General features: G+C 46.8%; 1 protein-coding gene across 1 annotated transcript; it reads left to right on the top strand.

Moving 5' to 3' along the window:
- The first annotated feature begins 20,586 nt into the window (after positions 1-20,586).
- Positions 20,587-23,310, top strand: LOC138472971 (barH-like 1 homeobox protein). The gene is made up of 3 exons (XM_069611401.1): positions 20,587-21,014; positions 21,502-22,022; positions 22,819-23,310. Exons 1-3 carry the CDS (start codon positions 20,720-20,722, stop codon positions 23,092-23,094), a joined length of 1,092 nt encoding a protein of 363 aa, XP_069467502.1. The 5' UTR covers positions 20,587-20,719; the 3' UTR covers positions 23,095-23,310.
- The last annotated feature ends 1,662 nt before the right edge of the window (positions 23,311-24,972 follow it).

Below are 24,972 nucleotides of genomic sequence, written 5' to 3'. Positions count from 1 at the left end.
GTCCTAGTGGCATTGTGTCAAAATAAAAGGGCCTATACTAAGAAAAACCTACTGCCGATCTGTATGCCAAATAAAAACAAAGAGTATGGGATAAAGTTCACAAGAAAGAAATAAGCATTCACAAATGATAAGTCAGGATGTGTTAGCTTGGGGTCTTCCTTCCCCATGTTTCGGGACAAAACAGGACTACTGGGCACAGCACAAGCTCAAGCTTTCCCAGAATGTGACGACAGTTCGACTCTCAGCTATCAGGACCTGTGATGGTTAAGTATCTTTTCTACAATAAGTCTCTTGCCTCCAAGGACCTGATGTGTTCCAAATAATAAACAAAAGATTTCCTTTCCGTAGGCAGGTTGGGTGATGACCTTTCACCCCTGGATCCCCCTCTTCCGGGCTCAGATCCACCAAAAAGTTATTTGCAATATCAGGACCTTTGGTAGTTTAGTTTAGTTTCTTTATTTGTACCGCACGCCGAACCCTGAGGTAACTGGGCGCCCATGGCTTAAACAGAGTTGCTTACATACAGTTAAATACAGTTTAGGCAATAAAAAGGTAATGGAGACTTAACAGGTTTGTGAAATAAAGAGAGTTACATACAGCAGTTCAGACATGAAAAAGGTGGAGACAGTAAGTGCAAATCGACCATGGTTACAGTAGGTCGAGGGAGGATTGGTGGAGTCAGAGATGCAGTACCAGTATGCTGGGGGATATCACGCTGACTTCTTATGAAAGAGCCATCCCTTTATTTTAGCACTAAAGGTCCAAAAAGCCAGTTCCATTCTAATGCTGATGGGTAAGGCATTCCACTGTTTGGCAGCTAGTACTGGTAGGTTCCTCCCCCTGCTTTTTTTAGGAGGAATCTAGGAACGGCCAGGCAATGTGTGTACAAGGCTCTAGTTGATCTAGATGGAGCGCGTTTGTTGACCTGGTCTGCCAGGTATTTGGGAGCAGAGTTTGAGAGGCACTTGTGGGTGATGACGAGCGTGCAGAGGGCAATTCTGTCCCATATAGGTAGCCAGTGGACGTCCGGTCTGAAGCTGGAGATATGTGTAGTTCTCGGTATGCTTAGACTGATCTCAGGGTGTTATTTTGAAGGACTTGGATGGTTAAGTTTCTTGCTGCTGAGGGTCCGATGGGTTCAAAATAATAAACAAAAGTCCCTTCCTGATTGTAATTGAGGTGATATTTCTTCACACCTGGATCCCCTTCTTCCAGGCTCAGACCCCTCTCGAATATCAGCCTCCCTCTGTTGGGTTCACCCAGGCATGCATTTAAAAGATATCTCTGTTGCATTCACGTGTCAGTGTGGTGATGGCTTCTCACCCCTGACCGCCCTCTTCCAGGCTCAGACCCTTCTCGATTGCTTGTCTTCCCTCCGTTGCGTTCACTACAGCTTTTTCCGATGGGTGATGGCTTTTCACCCCAGGATCCTCCTCTTCCGGGCTCAGACCCCTCTCGAATGTTTGCCTTCCTCTGTTGGGTTCACTACGGCCTTTTCCGATGGGTGATGGCTTTTCACCCGTGGATCCTCCTCTTCTGGTCTCAGACCCCTCTTGACTGTTTGCCTTCCCTCCGTCGGGCTCACTACGGCCTTTTCAACACAATCTCATCTTTGACATTCACAAATCTGAATGTATTTTTATAAAGTTCACTGTGGACATCCCTTTGCCGGGTTCACTCTTGTCAACACACTGTTTATCAGGAATTTTGGCTTGGCCCCCTCTTTATCGGCATCCCTCCGTCGAGTTCACTCTTGCCAACTTTGTCAATCACACAGTTTCTTGAACAGTTCTCACGATGCAGGATTCACTTTCCTTAGCTTCACAATCATCTGTCGGTCAAAGACTTTTGTATGATCACTTTGACTCCTTTCCCACCTTTCCCAAGGCTTTGTGGGAACGGTAGTTTCAACAATAGGGTAGTCGCACAGAGTTTCTAGAGTGAAGACCCATGTGGTGCCTGACTCTACTATAACTGATTTTCCCCTCTCATATTAACAGTTCTTTTTACTTTCTTCAATTAGCCATTTGTTATTTTTGTTCAACACAGTTTGCTTTCTTATCGGCTCTCCCCTCGACTCACCGGCTGTGATGAACTGCTTGGTTTTGCTTGTCTCTGGAGTCAAGGTCGGTCCCACAGTGGCAAGAGTCTCTCCCCGGCTTGGTTATCAGCGGAGGAGGGCCCTGTGTATCGTTGACATCTGCTGCAACACACGCTGGCTATTGTTCTCGGTCTTACGATTCCTTCCGTGGAGATTTCATGGGCCTGGCTTGGTAAGGGGGCGGTTGCTTCTCTCCTTGTCACCGTCTCGATTCGCACCATCTTTCTCCTTCTCTTGAACTGCTGTGCTGAGTTAGCTTTTTCGTTGTGCAGTCAGCCTTGCTCGTCTTGTGCTCTCGTGCTCCACCTTTTATCCCAGTGGGGAAGAGAAAGGGCCGTCAGATGTGTGTGATTCAGGTCAATTGCATGACTTTGCCTGACCCTTGTGGTGAGACATATCAGGTAAACGGCTCTGGTGTTTGTCTGTTGTCTTTCGTGGTGTGCGAAAGTGTTTCTGTTGGAAAAGAGGGTTAGAGTGTTTGAGTATCCTACTGGCTAGGATGAGGAAAAGGTGTTATAAGAAGGGGGATAGCGAAGCTCACCAGTTGGTGTCCCACCTCCACTCCCAGAGGACCCCCCCATCCAGGTGATCCTCCCGCACTGGTCCACCCCAGGAACTGGATCCAATAGCAATGGCCGTGTCCTGGCCACCTGGATAACAGATGCCCGGGGACTAGTAAGTGATACGCCTTTGGGTTTCTCACAGGTCATATGCTGCGCAACAGGGGGCATGAAGTTAAGTTGGCTTTAGCTGAATTTCAGCGGTTTTGTTGCGTTACGTTCTCACCTTAAAGTGCCTGCAACTAAAGTGTTTTACTTGAATTTCAAAGATTTTTTTACAATGTATTGCTCACCTTAAACCCTTTGCAAAGAAATGTTTTTCTTGTATACTTTCAAAACTTTTTTTCATAGCCGTGGTGTGGTTCATAAACACGGCTATGTGCATTCATGCCTTCTGCGCCAACCAATCGGATTGCGCGCGCTATATAGCCACGTCAATGACAGGGCCCAATCAAGCGGTTTGTTAACATGGCTATGCACATTCGTGCCTTATCCATCCACAAATCAGATTTTGTGCTCTGCTTGCTTGCCTAGCCATTACTCATAGCTGGGTCAACGAGAGTGCCCAATCAGACAGCACGGTTTCTTAATGTAGCTATTCATGCTTAAAGCATTCACCAATAAGATTTTCCACTCTGCTTACATGCCTACACATAACTCGTAGCCGCATCAACGAGAGGGTCCAATCAGGCTGCGTGGTTCATTAACACGGCTATGCGCATTCACGCCTAAAGCACCCACCAATCAGATGTTGTGCTTCACTTGCATGGCTACACATGATTTGTAGCCGTATCAACGAGAGGGCCTAATCAGGCGTCGCGTGGCTATGCGCATTTACATCTAAAGCACCCACCATGACTCGTAGCCGCATCTAAAGCCTCAACTAATTTTGTGTTGAGTTCCGTAGAAGTGGCAATGCAATAACCTGTGCACGTGGAATTGACCAATCAGAATGCGCGCTGCGGTAAAGCGGTGGCACAGGACTCATAGATGCGCAAACAAACCACGACACCTGATTGGTTGCTGGGCCTAGCCCAAATATTCACCATACCCAAACAATGCTCCTTTACTTTTCTCATTGCTTTTCCTTCTGACTACTGAGCAGCTTGTCTGTAAAGTATAAGGTTTTTAGCAAACTCCAAATCGTTTCCATACTTCTTTGCCCTCCCTTGTGCATTTACCTCTTTCGTTTGTCCTGTCATTTGTTCTGTTTGTCAATTCATAATTTTCGTTATTAATTTTCTTGTTTTTTATTTTTTTGAATTTCTTGTGGCATAGTCCTTTTTGCTGTGTCGTTTTTGATTTTATTACATTGTTCTCCCAGGTCAGACATTGCACAATATGTCTGACCACAGCAGTAGCAGCAATGAGGTAATTTGGGTTCCGAATCCATCCCTCCTGCAAAGTATTATGAGGTATGAAAAAAACTGTAAACAGCTGGAGGTACTTTATGGTGGAGCAGCGCCACTCCATACAAGAGACAGAACAGCTACAGTGCAGGATCTGCCAAAAACAGCTATGATGTGGACCATCTAGCATACCATCACAGAGCTTATGGACATCCGTCTTCATACAACACTTAGTCCGAGTCCACTGGGACTACATTGAAAGGCCCATGAGAAACACAAACACAGGCACATAGGCTGAACTTTGAACGTCATCGAATTACTGTTGTGAAACCAACCTCAAACACCAGCAACCACCACGGCAACCTCTGCACCATCCACCTCCACCACTATACCTACCACGACATCTACTAGGCCCCAACCTCCCCCACCGGGCCTGAATGACTGAAAAATGTTGTACCATCGATGTCACAATTGGGTCATGGTTGGAGATGCCGCCCTAGATGACTGGGCACAGGCCATTTCAAAACACCAAGCCCACTGCTCCTAGAACTATATTTTTTTAAGTGGCAATTTTTGGCACCTTTTTGTAACAAAAAAAAAAGAAAAATACTAAACAAAATCCTTTATTTACCCTTTGTTACATGTGTGAATCCTAAAGTTCTTCCCTTTCCTTTTCCACCCTCCCCCTTCCCTCTCCCTAAAACTGCCCTTTTCAGGGCCACACTCAAGTTATAAAAATCGACAAGATAACATGTATTTTTCACAATTTCTTCTTTGTAGTCCCTTGTATGCAGTTCTTAGTCTTTTAATAATATTCACGACTAATAAAGGCTGCTTTATAGCCTGGGTAAAATACCCACTGTTACTGGTGTGAAGATAGTCGTGCCTGAGTGAGCGTCCTAATGGACAGCCGTGACTAGATCTGTCGAGCTGAAATTAGACATATCCTAGCCACGGATACGACGTTCAGTCGTTGCTGAGATAAAACATGCCTCAAAGCTCACCATCTAGTTGGATCCTGTGGGAGCTTGGGATATGAATGTATGTCTTCAAAAACAAAACAATTATTTACATATGTATGTGTGTGTGTGTATTCAGTTGTCCTTGTATGTCATATTTTGAGATATATAGAGTGTAAGAGCTGATGGGAGTTGGCTGCAGAAGCATGAAAAGTTTCAGCAGTGGTATGGTGGGTGGGTACGGGTCAGGATGGTGGGGGTAGGTTGAGTGAATGTAGAGAAGGTGGGATACAGTAGCTGCACCGAAGTAGAGATACGAGCCATGGCCACAGTAATATGTGCACAGTGATTATACAATTAATATGAACATTGTAAATAGAATAATGTTATTTGACTTACAATTTGCAATAAGCATCATGTTAGTTATGGACACCTGGTTTAATATGGTGAGAAGGCTTTAATCTGTTCTTTTCTGTCTGTAAAAAAATTAAAATATAATTAGTTAGAGAACATACTTTATGAAATACAATTAGTTACAGTTGTACTCTCATATGTAGTGCATCATATGCACTATGTTCTATACAGCATTGTTGCGTGTTACACTGTTGTTGTCTTCACATATAATAATCATTGGGAAACAAATCCAAGGTGGATTAAAAAAACATACACTGTCTAAGACATTGATAAACTGAGTGAGTGTGAGTAGAGTGGGTGGGGATACAGTGAGTGGATACGCGCACACAGGGTGCAATAGGGTTGGAGAGAGTACAGAGGCTCGAAGCACGGTGGGTGGGTGAACTGAGACTAGGGTAGGGTGGGTGAGGTTAGATGGGAGGGGTAGTATGGGTTGGATATAAAGAGTGAGGTTATGGTGCACAGTGGTACAGAGGGTGGGGTTAATGGGCAAGGATAAAGGGAGGGGTGGGTGGCTGAACAAAGCATGTGGTAGGGTAACTAGGAGGAGGTAAAGAGGATGGGGTACACAGGGTGGGGTAAAGAGAGTGTAGAAAGCACAGGTGTTGGAAGAGAGGATAGGTGTAGGGTGGCTGGAAAAACATTTTGCAAGGCCCATGAGCCCCACATAATAAAATCCCATGGGCCTAACTCCATACAGTGTCCAACAGCTGCCGTGGCATCAACCTCTGCACCAACAACCACCACGGCAACCTCTGCATTCAGACATTGTGCACCATGTCTTACCACAGCAGCAGCAGCAACAATGTCATCAAAGTTGCGACACCTTCCCCACCATACAGTCAAAGCTGTACATGCCAAAGTGAGATCGAAATAGTGCACTGCAAGTTCTGCAAGAAGGTTCTACGTCGTGGACCTTATAAAGTGCAATAACAGAGCTTGAGAACTCACGTCCTCAATTAACAATTAGTCCGGCTGCACTGGGACAACATTCATGTGGTCAATTTATTTGCACACATATTTTAGGACAAGGGCAAGCAGATAAACCTTTAAAGGATCAGTGCGCTCAAAAATGTTATTGTCCCAAGAATTCGGGCATGTGGTTTTCAGCAAACTGTGATCGATCGTAAAAACATTTCCTATGCACCTTACCTTCGTTTTTTGCACTTTTGCACATGCAAAATCAACGAGCGGGGCACGGCCATCTTGTGCTAATCTTTTCCGTGGATCGATCGCCCTAAGGTTAAGTGCCCCTGCAGCACTAAATCATATCACCTGCCCCTGAAGCTGACACTACTAGACGCGTACGGCCCATTTCACAACGCGAATGCACGTCTCGTGTCAACGTTCTCTGTGCGCCAGCTAATGAAATGTCTCCATGGGAATGGCAGGACACCTCTTTCCACAATAAGTATAAACAGACCGTTTCCAGACAACATCAGAGTTGCTTTTTCAATCATTTCACCGTTTTTTTTTGTATAGCCTGTGACTCATTTCTGCAGTGTTTTCAGCTATCTTCATTGCACAGAGCCCCTGCGAACAGATACTTATAACAGAATTGCTACTGATTTAAATTTTGTTGTATAATGGCAACAATACAGCACTACCAGTACGAGCCGGAATATTCCAAGATGGAAGAGAAAGATGCGGAAATGATGGGGCATCGGACGACAATTGGGAAAAGGAATCAATGGATCCTGAGCCAGAGCCTAGTCGCATGGAAGGCGTTTCCACCTGGTGTACCTGCAATCTGTGCGAGGTCATGCCAACCGAGGAGGAGAACTGCTGCTGCCGAGAAAACTCTGGAGGCTTGGCCTACATATCGGAAGAAGACACACCACTGCTATGCGTTACAGGGCTGCATGAATTCAGGGCAGGATGCCTCACAACATCCGTGTTGAGGATTATGATGGTGCTTATGCGTGAACTTCGTGCAACAGTTCACCCTCGCAATCCAAGTAACGAGTAAGTGTACTCTAGATGTGATGTCATTTTGACCACTGAGGCCACTAACATTTCATGTCTGTCTCCTATATTGTTGTAACCTTTATCTATCACTGCCAAATGAACGTATTCTGCCAATTGAATACATTTCCCGTGCTTTGGGGGAAATCAAAGTGTTCATCTTATGTGTCTTTCACGTTCAACTAAGAAACAATATTTCTCTGTGCCCCAAACGTTATGGATTGCATGGGTGTTCACCATTGTAATGTGTCTACACTTCAAAGCCCAAGTTGATTGATCCATGAAGTAACCTTAGTACGGGCAACTGTGCCATAGGATACAGGGTGCATTTTCAAGTAAAGTTTGTACACTTATCAGGTTCATTTAAATGCAGTGCGTGTGTTTCTCTTCCACAGGTGGTACAGGCTGGTGGCCTACTGTTTATTTAAATGGTGGCTTAATGGGAGGCTTGGATTCCACGCTCAACGAGTAATAGCCGCCTGTGTCGTTGGAGCCATTTGTGCCAAATTCCCCAGTGACAGCAGACAGTACAGGGGATTTTCCCACACTGTGCTGTAACCCGAAGTATACAATTTGTAGTATATTTGTGCCATCAACATCAGCAACAAAATAAAATACAAAAGAGCTTTTATGGATAGTTGTTTCAATTTTTCAGTGAATCAAGGACACGCTCAATTGTCTATGAGGGTAATGAAAGAATGGTTGGTGCCATTTTACGCTCACCTCCTCTGCAACAATCCCTCCCGCCTCCATTATAAAAGGCCAAGGTGCCAAACACCTTGTACACTTCAAAGGTATCTTCCACACAAGGGCCATTGTTCAAATGGCCTCCCCAGACACAGTGTCTCCAGGCTCCCCTCTCTCGCAGACCCTGCCCGTGCAATCCCCATTAGTGTGTCTCTCCCTTCAGCAGTGTTCCGGGCCTTTTCTTCATGCCTCATGCCCATCCATCACCCCCTCCACTATCAATGGCAGTTCGCACCTGTGGATGTGCACTACCTGGCAGGGTGAGCCATTACTGTATTTGCGTTATAATGATAAGGATTTGTTATTTATATAGCACCTTAATAGAAAGCGATTTACACAGAACATATTTACATACATTTAACATCCCAACCAAAGTTGGTACTCATTTATCGTCCTCGGAAGGATGAAAGGCTGAGTTGGCCTTGCCGAGATCCGAACCTGCAACCTGCAGATCACACATAGATCACAGCAGCGAGCGCTCAACCCGCTGAGCTATCTTACCATTATACTCCCCTCCCATTTATTATCACCCACCAATTCCACCTTTCAAGTGACAACAGTCCTTACTGAGGTGCCCCTGTGTCTGGATCATCAACCTCTAGTCGGTTTATTGAAATGAGTTTGACATAAAGCTGAAATTAGGGGTGCTGGTGGAGCATACAGTCTTATCTAAGTGGCTGTATTTTAATTGGTTTCCTGTTCATGTGTCTATTGCAGTTGTGACTGTGTATAGGTGGGCAGCTAGGGCAAGCACCTGCTCCCCTCACATGTATTGTATTGTATTGTATTTGGTTATTTATATAGCACTCTTTCCCTGCTTGTGTGGCCTCAATGCACTTTTTCCGGTTGGAACGCCCTCGTTGACCCTAGTCAATGTGCTGGAAAGTTCTAGGGGTTTAGATTAGGAGAGGCATGTGTGCATTTTGGCCAATCCAGGACTTCGGTGGCTGGCTAGGCTCAAGCGAGGGCTGCTGGCTTCCCTGGTCTATTTGTCTCATTATTCGTGGTCTCTCTTGTACGAGGGTCTATATGACAGTGAGAACGGGTGATTTTTTTGCAGTGTGCTACAGCAAGGTTGCTGGCTTAACCAGTGTATTTGTTGGGAAGGAATGTTGTCATGCATGGGGTGACAGTGTATCAGGTGAGCCTGTATAGTGGGAGGGCTGTCTAGGTTTCTCATTACAGTAGGTTTCACAGTATAATATAGATATGGGGAACACACCTACAGGTGAGAATCCTGTGTAGTGGGAGAGAGGCCTAATTTTAACAATACAGTAGGTTTCACAGTGTAATAGTCAGATAGGGGAACACACCTAGAATTGAGATTCCTGTATAGTGGGAGAGAGGCATAATGTTCGCAATACAGTAGGCTTCTGTTAAGAAGGATTTCTGAACTCTGTTCTGGAGGAGCAGAGGTTCAGAAGGCCAGCCTAGTTTCTTTGAACAGGGTAATCTCTGGACAAGCCAGACCAATCAGGGTAGCTATGGCAGGCGGTCAAGACTAAGTCTCAGGAGGGGGAGGGTGACTGAAGGACCTCAATGAGCATACAAAGCAAGGACAACTACAAATTACTCCAGACAGGTGTTATATTAAAAATATAGACACATTTATTACAAGGCCTTTGTAACATAGACCATAGCAAAGAATCACAGTAACACTAAGTAAACCAATACATCACACTCAATACAATATACATACAAGACCAATGGAGTCTAAAGGGTTCCATGCACTAAATATGCTGACAACCTAGAGGGGAAGAAAGCAGGCAGTGCAGGTAATCTTTAGACCCAATTCCACATCAATAATACACCTAACTAAGAGGCAGTCCAAGCCCTACGAAGAGAGGAGCCTTGTGCTCAATAGTACATGCACACGCTTGTGCCAATGGGCAGAATAGGGTCTCTTCAAGGGTCTCTAGCAGCTCAGGAAGGTGGATGAGGCGATGCAGGACAAGTTCCCACTATTCAAGAAGGACCTCCACTTGAGGGCAGAGGCAGTTTGAGAGTGCGGGATGGAGTTGCTATTTCGCAATAGCTGTGGAAAGGAAAGGGGCCTACAGGGGCCACTCATGTGTAAAAATGGGCTCCTGCGCTAGGGGCCACCGGTTGGGGTAAGGACTACTCACCGGTCCCCGATGCAGGCAGACCCAAGCTTCGCCAGTATAGTCCACTTCGCTGGCAGGTTGGAATGCACAAAAAGGACGTCTCGGCACCTTGTAGTTACCGAGATACAACGATGATTCCCAAACGGGACAGTGGCGATTTCTCGTCTCTGGGAGGAGGAATCGACCCAGGTTCACTGCAGCAGGCTTCAGTGGCAAGAGTGTCACAAATGCAGCGAACTTGCACAGGTCGTTGCCGCAGCGGGGCAACACGGTAACCGCGTTTACTCCAGTCCTGGGGCACTCGTCTCACTTCAGACCTGGGAATGCCAAGTGTACGAAATTCAGTGTGAGGGTGCTGTGGAAACACAGCTAGCAGTATACCAAGTTTCGAGTGCCTCCTCGAAACGACGGCGGAGACAGAGCAAAGGTCCTGCGTAAACTGGTCAGCCCAGTGGTTGGCCCAGGGAAACTTCCGAGAAAGCTTACTTGCAGGGTTTGATGAAGGTGCCGAGAATAGTTGGTCTCACTATTCCAATGGGTCAAAGCATCTTCGCAGACCTTCTCGGACGACCAGATGCAGAGGGGTCCCACGGGACGAAAGCGGGCTTACGGTGCCAAACCTTCCAGCGGGACACCAGCGGTTCCTCAACTCGGCTTCGTGTTGTAGGATACTTGGCTCCTATTCTTTGTTCGGTGTGAACTCAGGAGACCGACATGGTAGTGGTGTTTTCAGCCTCTTCTTATCCAAAGTTCCCTTTGTGCCAAAACAGAGAGGACCGAATGGGAGATCTGCTCACAAACACACACTCCATACGTGGACCAATCATGGACCACGGTGGTCCCAGGCATTCAGGGCACTCCAGACTCTCTGGCACCCAGGATGTATATTGGGATCAGACATCCCAGCCCACATCCTGGAGGCACACACACAAGGCATGCAGAAGCCCGCGAAAGCATTGGGATTTGCAGGAAAGTGCATGACCAAATAAGGACTGACCTGGGTCGACTCGACCTGGGGAAGGTGAAGGGGCAAGATGGCCAAAGGACAGGACAAAGAACCCTGTGGCATGGCCATTTTGAAGCCAGGCCACCTATTTGTGCCAAACGCAGTTAACACGGCAGGGAAAGGTTAATAATAAAGTGAAAAGATAGCTGCCACCAGTCCTTTCCATGACACATCTGCACAGTTCATAAAAAGTCCAGCAAAGGTTTCTAGGGCCTTTGGAAATGACTAGAGACCGAAGTGTGCTGTATGGTAAGATACACTGCACTCTTGTTACATGTTGCACAAAAGCTGCAACATGAGGAAAGGACTAAGGGAAACAAAGTCTCCCAGTACTGACTGCCTTAAGGGCATGTCAGTTTCCCCATAAAAAGTGAGCGAAAGCCCAGAAGAGTGCAGCTGAAGACTATGCTTCTCTGGTAAAGTCAGTCAATGGTGTCTGAACAGCAGCAACATTTTTGGGGGTTGACACATGGAGGGAAAATTACATACAATGATGAAATCTTTCCTAACAGTTTCACAGTGTAGTAGGCAGAAAAGGGAACACACCTAGAATTGAGAATCCTGTATAGTGGGAGAGAGAGCTATGTTTCGCAATACAGTATGTTTCACAGTATATTCAGCAGATATGCCTAGGTTTCACAGTACAATATCGGTACAGGAGACATAGCTAGGTTTGAGAGTCCTGCATATTGGGGCGAGAGGTGTAGGTTTCACAACACAGTAGGTTTGACAGTATAATGGGAAGATATGGGGAATGTTGGGTGTCCTGACCCGCGTTTGAGCTATCATGCTGCAACATTTGGTGCTGTGGGCTTAGAAAATCCAAGATGGCCAAAAAGCCCACATGTGCGCCAGAATCCAGGAGAACCACGCAGTTTGTGCACACTAAAATGGTTGCCTAACTTGCCACCCACCAGTGCGAGCAGGATGGGCGGGGTGCCATGAGTGAAATGTGTGCCAAAGGAAAAACCGCACTTTAAAATCACCTTTTGTTTCCCTGAATGCCAGCTCAAAATGCCTATTTTCAAACATTGCAACACATCCAAGAATCTCACTGAACACCAGCGGACATCTGGCAGAATGAAGTATGTGTGCATACTAAATCTGGGAAGTTGAAGAGCCCCAAAACAAGGTTCATAACAAGACTGGCTGAGCTCTGCAGGTCTGCAGCAGCCTAACTGAAACTGGATTTAAAACTACCAAAAATCAAAAATGTTTAAATTAACTGAGTGACCTACTTTGAGTGTCACATAGTTTGTCACTGTTGAAATGTCATAGTTTTGAACTTAGAATCAGCATTCTAGCTGCATATGTAAAAATTGTCTTGACTTAAACTGGGGAACAAAAAGTGGCATTTTATCTGAAACCTGGCTTAATGAAACTGAATTCTGCCTGACATCTACCCCCACAGGAGTTAAAACCTGCTCGGACACTCTTCCCCTTGCCAAAAGGAGTTGTCACCTCTCTGATTAGATTAGGGGTGGAGCAGCTACAGGGAGTTGAACAAAGGCCTGTCCTGGGCCCAGGCAGATGGTTTATTAGGGTGGCCGTAAAATAGCTTCCTCTTGGCAGAAGCTGGGAGGGGCAGGGTCTCTGAGCTTGGCAGAAACTGGATAAACTGGTTTCTACACCATGTGACCTGAAAAGACACACCCCTGTTGGCCAGAATATGATTCTAAGAAAGATGTATAACTCGCAGTGCAGACTTGTCAAAATTATTTAAATGATACCATAATTCTTGTGAATTTTCTGTGCACGTTTTAAGACGTGTTGGGAATTTGTGTGATGTTCTGGGGCAAAACCCCGCTATTTATGGATACTACAGACTCTGTGTTTAAGCTAGAGACATGGGAATTTACTGGAGTATGTAAGGACAGGCCGTGTATATTTGTATAATTTTTAATGAAGAACCAAGGTTGCATAACCCACTAAAATCGAAAATGTTGCCGTTTCTGAATACTAGCCCTCAGGAAGAGCAGATTTGGGACAGAGACTACCTTGTGTGATAGGTAATATGTACATGCAATGACAAACCACTATGTATTTGAGAAATGTGCCTTTTGATCAAATATAGATTTGTGGGCAAACTTACCAGGGGAGGATACTCTGACCCATAAAACCTACAGCATCACTCTGACTCACAGTTCCTTCCCCAATCATGGGAGAGGGGAGAATTGGGCCAATGACAAGTTGAAAGAGGGGCTGGCTAGCGATGCTGCACACACACCCACTTTCAAAAGACATAAAAAGAGCCACTGGAAGCTAGAGAGGAGATTCAATTCCATTTGCTGCGTAGCATGCTGACCGACGACTTCACATCCAGATTCAACACTTAGACTTTAAAACTCCAAAGAACTTGATTCAGAACTCAAAGCAAGGGCCTAAACCCACAAACTGAGAACTCTTCTCAGTAGGCCTCAGCATCCAGCAAACCTAACAGCGGTAGCAGCATCCAGGAGCCGTGCAGATCAGCGCTGGGTCCAGAGAAAGCTGTGCAGAAAGACCCAGAAGCAGTGCTGTACCCAGAGAAAGCAGAGCAGTATCCAGAACCAGAGGCCAGAGATCCAGAGCTGACCCAGACCGCTGTTCGCAGAACCAGAGAGCTGACCGAGATCACTGTGAAGTGCCGAGACCAGAACCGGAGTCCAGTCCAAAACCTGACCAGATCCGTGGCGAGGCCTATTTCTAAATATATTGTGAGTACCTAGCAGAACTGTGCAGAACCAATCTCTTAGTTAAAATAATATAATTCAATCTATTTTAATCTAACCAGAACTGCCTCCTAACTGTCACCTGTCATTTGCAAAGCTGTCACCTGTCATTTTCTAGCTGCAAGCTGTAACCTGTCGCTTTGAACTTTTAAAATTTCAAATCCGAAAAACTACCTTTATTTAATTGTCCGTATCTCTGGAACCGTTTGGGCTAGGAACTTGGTTTAACTTTCTTCTGAAAGCTTAGAATCTCAGCTTTTCAACAAGCATTTGGTTAAAAATCCAGCCACGTGTGAAAACAGCAGCTTCCTTGCTTTCTTTTGCCAAAAATTCGTTTAACCTGCTAGTTACTCCTAGATCCTTGATAAAGTGAGCCTGAACTCATCCCAAGTATATTTCACTCACCCTGAACCTCCTAAAGGGAATTAAAACCATTTTCAGCATATTTCTCACTGCATTGTCACTAGGGTTGTAACGGTACACCGGTATACCGGTGTAAATATCGTGCGCTTCCTCATTTAACTGTCAAAACCGTCACTTTGTTAAAACCGGTTTACCGTATTGCTCCAAGCTCCTGTTGCCAACTTGTGTGCTTTTCAATTTGTATGGGGCTGCAGAGAGTAAGAGCAGCATGGCTTGCTCTCACACCCTGGGAGGGCTGTGGATGAGCGTATGCTTGGGCTGCCTCGCTTGGCAGAGGTGTGTGAAGCCACTGTTCAAAGCAGTTTCTAACGTTGTCGAGTCCCTCCACCTCACACGTGGATAAATATCAGTCTGCTTTGCCCGAATCGTGCTCGCGCTGCTGCCGCTGCTACATTATTAGTGCCCTACCTAGAACAACAAACAGAGCAAAGCTGGCGACCTGCTGGTGGAGGGGGCTCTGCATGAATGCACGAGACACCAGTACAGGGAAGGCCCGTGCCAAACTGGACTTGTATGGCAAATCTACCAGCAAGGTATTTTGATTTTAACTCCTTCATTTGAAAGCATAAACACTTTCGTTTGTAATCTTCCAGACACTTAATCTGATCGTCTATTCAGCCCGTTTTATAATATGCATTTGTCAAGGCCTTGTCTGTCACGAGGAGGAGGAGAGGGGGTTAGGGGGATTGGAGCTCACACTTATTCATGGCAGGCCGTTGTAAAACATTTTATTTTTTTTCACCCTTTTGTTTGCATGAAGTGTAGAAAAGAGTTGCGAGAGACAGAGGTCTGGAGCCAGCCAGCCTGTTGCTAACAATCTCCAATTAGCAGGCGCCTAAATGTATCGATTTTGCCCGGGAACACTAGACATGCTAGTAGTACACAAAATTAAAGGTCCTGCAGCACTGGGCACAGAGCGCACTTTACAAGAGCTCTCCTCGAGTGACACGTGCAGGGCTGAGGTGCTAGGAAAAGTGGCCAGTGGAGTCTCCCGAAGGGTTCTCTCCAAGGCATGCCTGTCGGTAGTAAGTAAATCGCCCCCTGCCATGCTCTGCGTGAGGATTTGCAGAGTGCAACTAGGGTCCTCTCCGTGGTAAACCGAAGAGGAGTTGTGCTTTCCATCCGCCCTTATCCTCACCTCAACACACAGCACTTGACTCCTGTCAATTGGACAGGACAAAGGCTGGACTCACTAGCTATCCTGGATGGGGTGAGAGGGCTTTGCTCTGTGCTATTGTAATTTGTGTGGCACCTCCAAGTCCATTGGCACAAGCTCAAATCTCATAGTAGAAACACTTCCACTTTACTTTAGGTTAAAATCAAAAAGTTATTTTGGCTTTTAATCTGTGTTTGGTAGACTGGAAATTCTTTTATTTCTTAGTTGGCTCTAAATGCACATTGAATGTTCTTTTATTTTCACCTCTCACTCTCATACTCTCCTCGGCTGCATTATGAGCAGCAATTCTCTATTCAACCACGGGGTTGACTGCCGTGTTCGTTTCTTTTGGGGTTTCCATTGAGGTGACTTTGCTATAGCTTATGCATTGGTAGAAATATTTCCTCTTGTTAATCGGTCGGGTTTGTGAAGAGTTGTAGTTTGTGTTAAAATTATCTTTTTTGATCAGCTCATGTAAGAATTCATCTGATATTGCTGGGCTAAGGCTTGAACTCGTGTTGTCATTTCACATGGTGGGGAGTGCATATTTATGAAAGGAGCGTATGGTTCTAATTCAATAAAACTGCTTCACAATCACTGATGGAGCACCGCACAAAGTGACAACCCGTACAAGGTCATTAACACAGAATGGATGATGCGTGAATTCATGCAACTTGTGAGTGTTCCTTTCATAAGTGTATCTAGTACGTTCACCAGCCTTGGTAGTGTTAGGGCGGTGCTGTGGGTCAAACAGTGTGAGGCCATCACATCCAGGCTGCTAGATGGGTTGCCAGCCCAAGAAACCACCTCACAAAAGTGCCAAGTCTGAGGGGCGTGTATATTTATTGGCAAATTATAGATGCTTCTTGGCATGAAGGGCAACTGTTGGATGTTCGAATATGTTTAGGTAAAGTGCTTAAAATAAATAGCATACATTTGCTTAATGGGTTTTATTTGGTGTAATGCAAACGTGCATTTCACACGTCGATTATTTACTTATTTATTTCCAGGCACATTTGAATCTGTTTTTGCTCGGGTCGATGCACCCATACCAAACTGGCAGTCACTGCTAAATCTTTGATGCCAATTACCTACCTTTTAATTCAACAATAGATTCTGTATACAGCATTGAATACGTGCTTATTGCCTGCATGCTGAGTGTCTCGTTTGTCAAGTGATCTTATCAAAAATGCTTAGCATGTATTTAAGGTTTTACGTCATTGAACTTATATATTGCTTGCTGATTTCTATTTTAAACCATCATATTTTTACATTTAATGTTACCCTCGACCTTAGAATTTCAGTTTTTAGTTTAAAAAAACACAAGCATATTTCTGCTAAGGATTTCTCTAAAGAGCTTGCTTCTGCAGACAGTTCCAGACATTAAGGCATGTGACACGCTGTTAGTGACATACATCTGATGAGAGGCAGCAATACTAAAACGAAAGCCTTTCTAAATCGTACAAGTGGGGGTGTAGGGCAAGCAGCTTCTGTTCTGGTGTCCCAAGACCCCATCCTTTTCAAAACCAGCCCAGGATGAAAATGATTTGGACTGATCAGCAAGCGCACAGCGCTGCTCCTGTTCACACTCATAAGCCCCTCTTCAACTCGAGATAAGGCAGTGTTAACCTGCAAAGATCAGTCCATTGTAAAAAGTGCCCTTGGTTACAGCTGCAAAACCTTACTCCATAAGCATATGCGAACAGCGAAAATGCACTGATGTGGTGGTGTAGTTTTAAGGTTTTCAAATGCAAAAGACCAGTGGAAATATAGTATTTTATGTGGTACAAGTTGTTTCATTTAAAATAGTTTTGTATCCCGGTTCTCCGAGCCATACATGTGATCACGCAATCCATTGTAAGGAATGAGACACGAGTTCAGTGCAACATAGGAAAAGCCTCCTGTTAGGGAAGGCTGCTGTGTAGTTTGTAGATAACGGAACATGTTTCCTAATGCATACGGTAATGGGATATTTCCCTGGTTGAGCATTATATGTGCTTAATATGAGCCACATTGTGTATGAATGCCACTAATCTCTGTGTGTTGTTCAGTGTCCCCACCACACCAAATGGTAGAATATGTGCATATGTATTCACCATCAACCTCCTTCAATCTGTAGCTTGCAGATCATCAAGGCAGGAACATGTTTTTGTACCACCACCAGGCCCCATACATGTGTCACAGTTTTTCAGTTTAAAGTGTTTTGAAATGCCCTGTGTGCTGGGGCAGCTTGAGCACAGGGTCCTTGATACGGCAAATAAAACACATGCTTTTTGACCAAATCCACTATTACAGGGGCTAACTGAAGTCGGACTTCAACTTTCCTGCCATTGTATAACTTTTCATAACTGTTAGGACAAACTTTGTATTTTGTATGATAAAGTCAAAAGGGACCAACCAGATTCCGTCCAAATTTGGCTTAGCAGAGTTAAATTAGATGGAATTGATATAAAAATATAACCTGACGGTGCTGTATTGTTATTGTTGTGAGTCTTTCAGATAAGTAACCTTTTTTCCAAGATAATATTCATAAGTGCAGTTAAATACATGTTTAATACCGTGATAACCACGGTATACCGTCATTTGGCAAAAAGGTGATCATATCGTCAAAAAAGCCATACCGTGACACCCCTAATTGTCACCATATTCAAAGCACTTGGGTCTGTGTTTCAAAACTCCTATCTGTTGTATAAGCTGCTGGGGGGGGATTGAACTGAATTCTATTTGATTGCATTCCTAAGAACTGAGTTCCATTCTATTCATCTCCTTACATTGCATTAAGGGGGGGGTGAATTGTCCAAGAAAGTGATTACATTGGCCCTCATTACGACCCTGGCGGAGATCATGGTGCAATTTGCACCATGGAGCATGGCGGAAAGCTGCCAGCACCGCCATGGGGGTTGGTGGATTTACCGCCCCATTCCGACCTTGGCGGGGCGGTAAATCCCCATTCCCCATTTTGCCCTTCCCCATTCCCATTTTTGCCCCATAGGGTATAATGGGAGTGGGGAAGGAGTTAATTACGCCACCGTAAATTACGGTGGCGTAATTAACAACAAGGTCCCGTAGCGCCATGGATTTTTCCGCCCGGAAAAATCAGGCGTAAAAGGCTCCATGGCGCTACGGAATCTCGTAGTAAGGCGGAAGGGAACGCCATGATTTTCGCTGGCGTAAACCCTCTCCGCCAGGGTCGTAATGAGGGCCATTGTCTTTTGCTGAAATCCTATCAAGTTATTTTCTGTACTGCATTTCATTCCACATTGCATCCATTTGAAACCATAAAAGTATTGTCGCTATCTTATCCATCCTATAACCACTCATCATTGATTATAAAGAAGTGTGCTAGTGCCGGACTATCCATTATTGATTACTGCTCAGATTAAGTGTGATATTCAATTATTAATTTATTATAAAGTGTGATATATATATATATATATTGTTTAAATTATCAATAAACCTTTTAAACTTGCAAAACAGAACTACTTCTTGGCTCAGTGGGGTCAGGGGGATTCCAAGAGAGGGGTGTTATATAGGGGTAGTCATCCAGAACTCATGAACTGGACGTAAAGATATATCAATAAGGGTTTCCATTCAGTATCCCAGACTAGGCATTGACTTAGCTGTAGTGTTGAATTGAATCCTCTTACAGGAACACACCTAGATTTTTGAGATCGCCGTATAGAGGGAGAGAGGCCTAGGTTTTGTATTATAATATCTATGAAATTGTGAGAAAAATGGTTCCTACCATATCCGCTGATGCTGGTTGATGACGGTCAGTTCCCCATAAGGAGCCTCTGTCCACTGGAGCCGGCTGCTGCTGGTTTGCGGGTGGGATTATGACCCATCGTGCCCGCTATATAAGACGTTAGCTCCCACACACAGCAGCTGTATCTTGCACATATGGCGCGGCTAGGCATGTGACGCGATCTCTGACATGCGAAGGCTGTAGGCCAGCTGCATTTAATCATACATGAAACCGAGTGTGCAAGCTAAAATAACCATGCCAGTCCTTAGTAGAGGGGTGGTGCTGGATTTGGTGGCTGGCATGGGAGTGTAAACTGGAGGTCCACAGTTAGACTAGGGTATATGCATTCGCCTTAACTCGTGTGTGAGCTGAGAAGACTTCAGCCAGCTACCGCGCCCCCCCCTTCCCCTGACATGTTAGGCAGGTCAGACCCCTTCCATTCAGTGAAGTTACGGATGAGGCCCTTTAAATGCCAGTGAAGAAACGCCCCAGGTACCCAGCCCCCAATATCAGAGTCTGAAATAGGTTACTAGAGTATTATTGCTCTTACTAGTTCTGTTGTCCATTCCTTCTCACAACAAGATTAAGACCCGCGTGGGCATTCGAATGGGCCTACAGTAGTGCACCAGTGAAAGTATACAAATCCCCAGAAAAGTGTCAGGTGGTCTCTAGCCGTGCCAGTTTGTGCTGGCAGAGCAGTGTCTGCCCCTTGTCGCCGCCTCCTTGATTTCATCGGACCTCGTGCGTTTACAGACAGGCACTGAGTGATGGATTTAGGTCACATGGATGTCAACACAACGGCGATATTTCAATCAGAACCGTAATTGGAACGTGTAACTAGCGCTTTTATTTTAATTGGGATTAAACTCGTCTACCAGCATGGCTCTTGCGGCCTAGACCGGCGCATGTCCAGGCGTGTCCTATGTGTGACGCATTTGGGTTGAATGATAAGAATTCTGACGCTTGGTGACAACTGGAAACATACTACGTGTGGCACCGAACAGAAAGCCCAAGTATTGCGAATGGCCGTTCAATTATGGGCCTTTTCCACAGGTTTTGTCGTGTGTTCTGGACTCCATGAATGCCACCAAGTTGGAGCAGGGGGCGGGGGGCTCCCTGTCCTCATTCTAGGTGTCCAATATTACGTGTGCACATGTATGAAAGAGGACAGGCACCGCCCGAGGCCAGCAGCGCTGCGAGACGCGGGGGGTGTCCGCGCCCGCGGGCGCGGGGGGGGGCGGGGGGTGCGCCGGGTGGGGAGAGGATGTGACAGGCTGTGTAAACTGTAAATCACTTGCAATGGAGTTAACTGGCTGGACGGCAGACTCGCTGGAGCCAGCCCCGGCCGCGCTGCTAAATGTGTGAACGCTGCGAGGGACGCTTTTCTTTGAGATAATTGATAACAATTAGACGGCACTTATCTGGCCCTTTGATGTCTGTTTACCCCACAAAGCTCCCCTTGAAGAGGCTCCGTATAAATGGGGGCCTCTCCCCACTGCAGGCTCATTCTAATCCCCGCCGCAGGACGCGCTCACAGTACTCAGGAGAACGAACAGGAAGACATGGCCCGGGCTCCCTTCTCCATCGAGTGGCTCTCGCAGAGCAGCCGCAGCCCCCCCGGCTGCCCGGCAGCCCCCTCGGCTCCAGGGGGATACCCTGCTAGCCACGGAACTCCGGCCTCAGGAGGACACCCCGGCCTCAAAGGACATGCACAGCCTCAGATAGCGGCATACCAGGGAGATCCTCGGCTGACCCCAACGTCCAGTACGCTAGGTATGATATGATAGGTTATTTATAACGCTCTCAATACCCAGAGGTTTCTAAGCGCGGACCCGGGGATCGGACCTGTGTTGCTCTGTGTCGTCTTGCTTCCAAGGCGAACACATTGCCCCTGAGCTATCCTCCCGAGACTTGAGCGAAATCTGCGCTGGCGGCGAGGGGGGAGAGCCACGGGGTCCCCACCGACCTGCAGGGCTGGGAGAGGGGGCCTTCTATACTTATGTAATCCAGCGACAGAGATATAGGTGTACAATGTTGCACACGGGGAACATTGAACTTGCTTTATTTTATGAAGGAACGTTGTGGGTTTTTTACAATACATAACTTGTGTTCGTTTGTAGACCTCATGCGCTGTAAAATAGCCTGTGATGTCACTGCCTCATGGTGAATTGTACTTGAGCTCATGTGATGTGGGGAAAGGGTGGCCTGTTTGTGTGTGCATCATGTGACCGAGACTCATGGTATCTCGTGCTTCTTCCAGGTGGCGTGGACTCCGGCTATGAGAGCGAAGCCGGCCGCTCGGACTGCGTGTCTCCTCCCCAGGACAAGGACAGTAGGCTCTGCCCGTATGTCGGTGCCATCCAAGAAGGGAACAGTACAGCCCACAATTCGGATCTTGGGCACACCCGGCTGCACCCATCGGACAGTGCCAGCCACGAGGACCGTAGGCTCTGCCCCGAGGACTATGCGCCCCTGCCCGAGGAGGAAGAGCGCAGCCTCTATGCCGAGGACTGTGACGAGGACAGCGGTCTGTACCCCGAGGACTGTGGGGTGCCCGAAAGGGAAGACTGCGGGCCCCTGCAGAAGGGGGAGGATGGAGACCTGTACCCGGCGGACTATGCCGTCCACCAGGACGACGACGGCAGGCTGGGCCGCAGGATCCGGACGGCCTTCAGCAGCGAGCAGATCGGGGCCCTGGAGAAGACCTTCAAGCGGCAGAAGTACCTGAGCGCGCAGGAGCGGCGCAAGCTGGCCACCCGGCTGCAGCTCTCCGAAGTGCAGGTAGGCACCGCCGTCTCTGCGCATCCGTGCAGTGTGTGTGTGGGGGGAGGAGGGGGTGAAGGTTGCCTCCGCGGGCCTTCCTGCGTGTGTGCAAAAGTGACAACCGTGACTTGCTATTTCCCGAAGTGGCGCCCCACTATTCAGGGTTCTGTATAGGAAGGCAATGAGGGCCATTTGGGAATAGGAGACACCGCCGGGCCCCGCCATCAGTAATTTTGCGCAGCGACCCGCACAGATATGTCCGATGATACCCGCAGCTGTGGGTCCGTGTCCAGTTGTAATTGTGTGACTTCTATCTTAAAGCGCTTTATGCGGGTTTATTTATGTATAAAGCGCTCCTAACCCGGAGGTATCTGGGCGCGTTGCATAGTTACATACAGAGAGTATAGCAGAGCGATTGGAAATATTTACAGTAGATCACAGAATTTACAAATGTTACATGCAGATATATACAGAAAAATCAGAATAGTGCCTTAATTTTACATCCGAGAATAGGAGCCAATATGTTGTATTCTTCCTACAGCTAAAGTGAGATGGTTCAGCTCTTAGGTTTCCTGAGATTGCCCCAGCTGTGTGTGGAGGGGGTTGTTTCCCGTGCCATTTCGTATCCCAAGCTAGTGGGAGAGGATCGAGGGCATTGGGGTGCAACAGTGTACTTGTACAATGTTTTGTTTCTGTTAGCAGTGTAGGGTGTGTGCGTGCAGGGGCGGCGGGGAGGGGCTTATGGTGATATTTGAGATTGTTTGACTATTTTAACGTTGGCTGGGATACTCACCGCTTTCCTTTCCCCCTCCAGCTCAAGACGTGGTTCCAGAACCGGCGGATGAAGCTGAAGCGCCAGCTGCAGGACATGCAGCCGGAACCCTTCGCCACAGCCCCCTTCTTTAACCCCCTGGCCTACGGACAGCCGGCCTACCCCGCTTTCTTCCAGTACGCGCCCCACGCCGCATCAGGAATGGCGTACGCGTCCCCGGGGTACCCCCTGAGCCCCTACACGGGCTTCGTTCCTTCGCACCCGGTGATGCCGAACCCGCAGATGTACAGCGAGGCGGCGGCGTTTGCGTACTACTGACCCCCGGCCGGCACAGAGACTTGCGCGCCAGGATTCCCCGCTGCACAGACAGGTGTGCAGCGCACCATCGCTTATTCATATTGAATAACCACGTTAATCTTTTTGGATTTCTTTACGGACATGGTATTTTCGAAAAGAGGCAGATGTTTAAATGTATAATATATATATATATTTCAGATTCTATTTGTGTTATAATAAAACATTCTAATTTTACAAGCTTCTGGATTCACTTGTTTGGAGGTGGTTGTGTGCTTTTTTTAAGGATTTGGGGAATGTCAAGTTTTGAGAGAATGAGTCGCAACTTGTGGTCTTGTCTTTCTCGCCTGATCACGTGCAATGATTCTGCTCCCTACTGATTGTCCCGTTACTGCTGTTGCAAACCTTTCTCGTCATCGCCGCCAACAGAGGCTCACGAATACGCGTAATCCCTGTAAGCGATTGGGTGGCTGTCCTCCCTTGCGCATCTCGCGCTGCCAAGATGCGCGCGTTTCTGAAAAAAGTCGCGATCGGCGAGAGGAGCATATGCGCCGCTTGTGGGGTTGCGGTTAAATGTCAGGGCGGCTTCACGCAGTTTTGGGCGATATCACTGAGCGCAGACCAGATTTAACAAATATTCAGCCGGGGCGCGCCACCGACACAGAGGTGGGACATTTGGCACTGATTACCATGGCCACATATGAGTAGTGGGAAGAGATCCACCTGTTCAATACAAGGGAACAGCTGTTGCTCTGGATTGCTTTTTTTTAACCCTTTCCATGAAATGAAATCTGGCACACCAGGTGATGCCTGCGGCTGTTAACTGCAAGGTTGGAGGTTCACGTCGAATTTCAAAACCATAACAGCATTTACATGTTTATATAATTGTTGGTAAAAGTCGAGACACTGCCTTTTCTGACTGCTCAACCCACTTTCAACTCCCTAATTCACACATCCGCATGGTTTTTGGCCATGGAACAAAACCGCTTAAATACAAACAAATCATTTCCCCCCCCAGGGCATTATTTTGGCTAGCATTGCTCATTTTTATTTCAAATATGTCATTTAGCATTGTCCCTTTTAATTAAGGGGGGGTAGGAAAACAGTTTCTTGCAATATTGAAGGCTTTTATACCCCACAACTCGTGTCTTGATGTCGGATCTAGATCTAGTGCTCTGCTTTATGACAACCCGCGTGATTCCCGGCACCTTCTCTTCTGTGCCAAGTTCCTCTCGGCACATCCTTTCTCGGAAGAGCTGCTCTTTGAAATTGGATGGACACCAGAGAGGCATTGTTATTCGGGAGAGTGAGCGCAGAGGAAGCTAAAATGGCCACTGAAGGCAAACGGACACCCGTGCACACAGCACATCCCCAGCCTAACTTACTTCCTGTGTGTATATTGTTAGTTTGGAAGCAGGCCTTGCCGCCTCACGCTGCTCGCCCGTTGTTGCGAGTGAGAAAGCCACTGGCGCAGAATTGGTTGAAGCGCAGCGCCGATCTTGCTGGGGTGAGGGGGGGGGGGGGGGGGGGGGGCGTCTTGATGACGCGCAGCCGCACACCTGTTTCTAACCAAGGGCGCGAGTGCTGAAGGATAATCTCTTTGTCTTTGGTATTTGATATTTTATTTGTATCCCGCTCGTACACAAGTGTTTCAGAGTGCGCAGGCAAGGGGGGAACAAGGGAGAACAAAAGCAACGATCTTTCTAGGCCCAGTGACACAGTGAACGAGCAAGTGCATGGGAGAGTTGGAAAGTGCTGAGCAAAAATAGAGATAAGTAAAAGCATGAATACATCAGCAACAAACGGTGGTAGTGCAGCCAGCAAGTGGCAAGTGCTAGGAATAAGGCAACAGACAGGGTGCGTCTGAATAAGTGCAGAAAAAAGAAAGTGGGGGCTGTAGGG

Source organism: Ambystoma mexicanum, chromosome 8 (assembly GCF_040938575.1).
Source record: "Ambystoma mexicanum isolate Mex_15411 chromosome 8, UKY_AmexF1_1, whole genome shotgun sequence".
Classification (NCBI taxonomy): Eukaryota; Metazoa; Chordata; class Amphibia; order Caudata; family Ambystomatidae; genus Ambystoma; species Ambystoma mexicanum.
This window is presented reverse-complemented; position numbering and strand designations above follow the sequence as displayed.

What these genes read in the sequence shown, in the direction of transcription:
- LOC138472971 (XM_069611401.1), top strand. Translation starts at nt 20,720, where the DNA reads ATGGGGGCCTCTCCCCACTGCAGGCTCATTCTAATCCCCGCCGCAGGA. An exon ending in CCCAACGTCCAGTACGCTAG is followed by an intron (nt 21,015 to 21,501) that starts GTATGATATGAT and finishes TGCTTCTTCCAG; the next exon opens with GTGGCGTGGACTCCGGCTAT. An exon ending in TGCAGCTCTCCGAAGTGCAG is followed by an intron (nt 22,023 to 22,818) that starts GTAGGCACCGCC and finishes TTCCCCCTCCAG; the next exon opens with CTCAAGACGTGGTTCCAGAA.